This window comes from Gymnodraco acuticeps, unplaced genomic scaffold, assembly GCF_902827175.1.
Source record: "Gymnodraco acuticeps unplaced genomic scaffold, fGymAcu1.1, whole genome shotgun sequence".
NCBI lineage: Eukaryota > Metazoa > Chordata > Actinopteri > Perciformes > Bathydraconidae > Gymnodraco > Gymnodraco acuticeps.
The window spans coordinates 413,628-419,749 of NW_022991435.1; the positions used below are offsets into that span (position 1 = coordinate 413,628).

The 6,122-nt window shown below is 42.0% G+C and overlaps 1 protein-coding gene across 1 annotated transcript in view; it reads left to right on the forward strand.

Annotated features, from left to right (window-relative positions):
- The first annotated feature begins 351 nt into the window (after positions 1–351).
- kcnab1b (potassium voltage-gated channel, shaker-related subfamily, beta member 1 b) overlaps positions 352–6,122 on the forward strand; it is a 33,995-nt gene continuing 28,224 nt past the window's right edge. The window contains exons 1-2 of the mRNA XM_034196079.1: positions 352–814; positions 1,604–2,123. Coding sequence (XP_034051970.1) covers positions 1,909–2,123 — 215 coding nt within the window. The 5' untranslated portion in view covers positions 352–814; positions 1,604–1,908. The remainder of the gene's footprint in view (positions 815–1,603; positions 2,124–6,122) is intronic.

Here is a 6,122-nt window from a genome sequence, read left to right on the forward strand (position 1 = left end):
ATAATAAAAATTGCTTGTTGAATGTATAGATTTGAACTAAGCACTGTAAAATTAAATGTTACTGCACTGTAATGGCAGCCATCAAAAAGAGGGGGGGTGGGCAAGTTAAATGCCTCATAAGTCTTCGCCAGTGAAGTGAAGCATGGCTGTGATGTTCACATTTAGGTTACTGAAATCGACTACTATAACCAACCAGCCTGAAGTAAACAAACAAACAAACACACACACACACACACACACATCAACTCACATCAGCTCCCTTGATTTCCATTCAGAATATACCTCTTCCTCTCTCTCTCTGTCTGTGAGTGTGTGGCGCCATAGTGGAAAACACTGCAGTTCTCTCTCCCAGTCAGTCAGAGCCAGAAGCCCATACACTCTGTCTCTCTCGCTCATTCAGCGCATGGCTCACTCTCTCTACGCTCAACACACGCTGATCCTCGCCTCCTCACTGCATCTGTCCTCCTTGAAGTGAGGTACCATGCATCCTGCTCCCTCCTCCTCCTCCTCCTCCTCCTCCTCCTCCTCCTCCTCCTCCTCCTCCTCCTCTCCACTTGTCTGTTGCCATTCAAGGGGACCGTAAAGCCTGTGTTACTGGCTCAAAGGACTTTGGAGACGGGACAAGGTTGTTTTGCCGGGTCCGAGGACAGCTGCTGGACACGCTGCAGTTGTTTCCGCTTTCTGTTGGGATGCGGATCTTCCCTGGGCATCTGCTTGCTGAGTAACAACGCTTGATTCCTCTGAAAGTTGCTGAAGGGCACGTCAATCAAGAACCTCGTCCTTGTTTCTCAGGGAACGCTGAAGACTCGATTCAGTAAGAACACTTGTACCAGTACAGATTTAATTGTGTGTGTTATAAGTGGATAGAATGCAGTTGTTTGCCTGATAATTGTAAGTGTTAGTAGTATTGTTTGGTTTTGTGTGAAAAGCATGACCATATTATGAAGATGTTTTACAGGAAGAGTTGTAGGTTGTCTGTGATAATGTGTGTATGGAAGTGTGGAAAGCCTTGTGTGGTGGTGCAGTGTTGCTCTCCTCGCTTCAGGTGGTTGGATAAAAGGTTAGAGGGCAAGAAAGACTCCCCAGACACCCACAACTCCTAACAGTCACTCTAAGATTTAAATGCATTAAAAGAGGAAATTGAAGGCAGAATTGATGTGTTTGTGGAAAGAAATGTACTAGCCAGAAAGGAACCAAATGTGAGGGAAGTGCACAACAGTTGATATGCGATGAGGTGAGGAAGATATAACAGAACAGACAACGAAGAGAAAAATTAGTTAGGAAGGCAAGGAAAACTAGGGCAGAACGACCCTCATTCTTCACATTACCTCGCAGAGACAGCTTAGAGATTTCAGCAACAACAAAAAACTGTAAACAGGAGACAACAGCAAAAGAAAACACCAAAGGGTTTCCACACTGGATTTTCTCTTCTTCTGGATTAGCAGCGCTTTTCCCTCATGTCTTCCCTCCTTTAACCCTCATCCCTCTAACACACACATTCTCAAGGGTTCTTCTCATTTGGGCTTCTCCTTCAACCGACTCACACAGTGCCTCTTCTCCTTTATCCTTCTCCCTCCATATCCATCCTCTCTCATATATTCAGGTAGAGTCGGACCGGCACAGGATCCCCATCTCAACCCTTCACACACTGACCAGGACTGCACTGCTGATATGAGCAATCTTGAAGCAACATCAGTGTGAGAGTCTTGTCCTTAAAGACTGAACAATCTCATGCTTCTGATATTTCTGCCTGTCCAGTTGAGATTCAGCAGCACTAAGCAGATGTGGCTTGGATTACCGGCTTTCGATTTAACATAAGAACAACAAGGACTTTATCTAGGTTCCACAGACGGAATAAAATACTGTTTAGTACTTTGAGGACAGCTCTCGTGGTCTTAGCTTACAGCCATGCAGGTATCCTTTGCATGCACGGACCATGGGCTGAAGGCCCCGCGAAACGGCGAGCACAGCAAGCAGAACGCCCCCAGCCCCAACACAGCCAGCAAGGCCCGCGCCCGCTTCCGCACCGTGGCCCTGATCGCCCGCAGCCTGAGCACCTTCACCCACCGCTACCACCATAACCTCAAGGAGTCCACCGCCAAGCTCACAGGCATGAAGTACCGGTACGTAGACCTGATGGTGGAGACTGTGTGATAGAAGAGTGGGTAAGAAGGTGGAAGTGTATTCAGTTTCTTCCCTGCCACAACTCTGAATGTGAGGGAAGAAAAATAATAACTGAGTATGAATGACAACACATTATATAACAAAAAACATTAAAAAGTGAGGCTAAATCAATTAAAAGCGCCCTGCTGGAGACACAACGAAGATATGAGCAGTGACAGGTGATGAGTGGGAGGCTCTGAGCGTGAGGGCGTCTGTGCTTTTGTATTTGTTATGCAGATTTACTGGCAACTCTTTATAATTATACCACAGTTAAGAGCGTCTAGCAAACTATGATCTGGGACAGTTTGGGTTGTTTGGATTTTAGTTGAAGTGCAATTTGAGAGAGAGATTCAATTTTTGTGTGCGTGCGTGCGTGCGTGCGTGCGTGCGTGCGTGCGTGCGTGCGTGCGTGCGTGGGTGGGTGCGTGCGTGGGAGTAGTAGCAAAAGTAAACAATGCTCTCTGGTCAGTGAGTGGGCTTTTAACTCAGATCGCAGGAGCAAATAGTAGCTTGATCACTTAAGGTGTCAGGACCAAGAGAAACTGAGAGATAAGGGGGGCATTAGAAAGAGTAACTGCAAGAAAGACAGTAGAGAACTATAAAAAGGAAGAATTAGAGAGTGAATAGAACAGAAAATGGGGCACGCGGGACAGTTCACGGAAAAGAGGCAATTACAGAATCTGGGCGGATTGGATATATATATAGCAGTTAATGTGAGACGTGTCACACACGCAGACACTTCTCATCTCATCTCGTTTCCATAACAACATTGAAATGGCCAACTTCAATCTGTTCCCAGAACCAAACAAGCCTGAAGGCTCCATTGTGCTAAATGCTTCAGCATTCACAACATCGGTTTTTTTTTCATTTACTGAGATATACATTTTGAATTTTTTTTGGACTCTATAAATCTCCCTTTAACTCACAGATGCAGCCAAAGAAAATAGCTGCTAATGCTTGATTCACCACTGACTTTTATTTTCCTTGAAGAGAGAAATCGATACAAACATGTTGCTGTACTTCTGATGCAGGAGTGATGCCAGGTACATGGCTTCCAAAATGTGTTTATTTTGGTTTGTAACATGAGGATTTGCTTAATCTTGTAGCTCTTTCTAAAACAGGTGGAAGATGTAAGCAGTAAAGCTTCCTATAAGCCGTTGGCAAATCCTCCATTTTTACTTCAGGAAAGTCAATGTAGGATGAAATATCTAATTTGCTACATCCCGACTCTTGACCCTGTTTGTCTAACAATGCATGTCCTTCTCTCTTCCAGTTATGTATCTCCGTCTTTTTTTCAAACCACTGACCCTTAGCTGTTTTGTCAAAACAGATGACTGCATTGCTTTGGACACTATATGATGGGGAATCTCTTTTTCTTGAGTTCAAGATAAGTCCACAACAAGATTTATGTTGTGTAATATATGTGAAGTTTCATTAGTGGGATAACAATAGAAAGCACTTCTACACAAAGGGTGGGTGGGTGTTAGTGGGTGGTGTAATTTGGTGCATTGAATTACATACCTGAGTGCATGTATGTTCATTAGATGTGCGTGGCGTTAAGGCTCTGCATTGGGAACATCTGAAGGCGTAGCAAGTCAAAGCAGGAAATGTAGTGTGCAGAGCGAGCAAGCATAAACTAATAATACCACCATCTACAGCATTTTAGTTGTCATGACGATGTATAGTGTGGCCAAGTATAGAGTAGGTGTAATTGTGGGGTCCCCAAGTTGGTACTTTTCAATGCTGTACACAAATCCACAAACAAGCACACATAGCCAAAATGCTGTGTGTGTTGTAACACAACATGCTGTCGTTGCTGGCTTCACAAACGGTCAGATTATTTCTGGGTCCTGGTAGGGAGCCCCTGGTCGCCTGAAGTTTATGACGGTCAATAGGCAGCAGAAGGTCTTTTGACAGTCCAGGAGATTTGGGGAAGATTCCACTCGGTTGGTTCAGAGCTGCAGATGGGCATGCAGAAATCCCTTCTGTCAGTTCCTTTGGATGCAGGCTTATCAGCGGCCAGCAGAGAGAGAGGCATTCTCTGCTGTCTACAGTAAACATGTGTTAACAGTGTGAGTAATGCATACACCAGCCATCCAAAGCTTTTTTGTGTGCACACGGAATAGACTGTTTGCATCAGATCTTAGGGCTTGGCACGATAAAGGCATATTTTTCTATTATTGTAATCAAACCATATGATTTCCTAATATAGAATCATAATTACTATGTTTCTAACCCTACAACTTTGTCGTATGATTCCCTCCAGAATCATTTCTTAAAGTCTTTGACAATGCACTTTTGAGTTTTACTTTACTTTGATGCATAATGGGGAAAATAAACTACCCATATACTGTATATATATTTAAATATATATTGTATTGTAGGGCTAGGCAGTAATTCAATATGATAATGAATCGTCCCTCTTTGGAATGATATAAGGATACAATTATACAAAATTACATTTAAATTGTTAACAACAGCAACCAAATACTAACTGAAATGTTTTATGGGAATATATTTTGAAGATTACAGCAGTTTCATAATTTAGTGAAGAAACAATGAATTTATCAAGTATTTAATTCACACGAGTATACAAAAAGAAGCTTTACAATGTGACATCTCAGATAGACTATTTTCTTATTGAATTACCAGAAATCCTAGCCCCAGATTGAATGGTTGCATTCATGCATGACTCTACTGTGCCTCTAGCTTAATCCTTTTCATTAAAAATATTTCCTCCTCTAAAGTCCCTCTTTTTAAAAAACCAGCGTGCTATTAAACCTGAAGCAAAAATACTTTTGGAAGTGCTTTTACAAACACTATCACTTCTCGCCATAGATAGCAGAGGATGGGTTTCTTGCAAGAAAAAAAGATAACAAATTACTGATGATACGCGGGGGAATACATTGCAGAATTTCTTGCATGAAGTAAGCTAGAAATCAGCTATTTCCCCAAATTATTCAATGGGTTTTATATATACAGTCTATGGTTTATATGCTGTGAATATTACACAAAGGGCTCCATTTTTACAGCTGAATTGTGAGGACTGATTTAACCTCTGTCCGCAGAAAGAGAACAGATATCCTGCAGCTGTGGCACTTGTGCTCCATAAATCATCATTTGCTTGGTTGTTGCTCTCCGTTTGTTCGTTTGTTGTGAACTTTGAGTATGTGTGTGCATGTGCAGGTGCCTGTGTGTGCATACATGCGTGTGTGTTTGCATGACTTCATGCGTGTGTGTTTGCATGACTTCATGCATGTGTGCACCCATTGAACCCATAATGCTGCTTTTGCTCAGAGACACACGGGATGTGTATCCAGCTCGTTGAGTTGCTTTTTTGCCCAGTTTTTTTTAATCAAACATCAAAAGTCTTCACTCTTTGGATAAAATGTATGAATTTGATGTTCCAACATCATTTCCTTGTGTTAATTTATATGATGTGTAGTTCTAATAATATGAGCCAGGGTGTTGCACAACAGGAGCCGTGTAGCATGCAGCTGCACTCCGCCTAAAGACCAAACAAGTCCCCAAGGATGAGATCTGCCCAATCTCTCTGTTAAACAGCCAGGACGTTTTGCGTGGATTTTGCCTTTTAATTAAAGGTCACAACTAAAATGTTTTTATGTGAGCGTAATGGCTTTCTAATAGTGTTGCAATTTTCAGTTTTTCTTCTGTAGCGGTCTCTTTAAACACAAAGATAATTCGAGGCTATAAAACTGATCGAAAACACGACTGCATGTGTAAAATTGTAAAATAACAGTATGAAAAACCATGCTTATTGGTTGGGATGAAAAAGATAAAAATAATCATATGTTTCTTAAAAAATCTGTCTGAGCTGTCATCTGTCTTTATACATATTGTAAGTTTGGCAAATGTCAAATAAACACTCACTTACCTTACAGTTTGTGTCAGAAATCCCGGCTTGGCAAGATACAATGTCACTACTATAATTGAGTTGT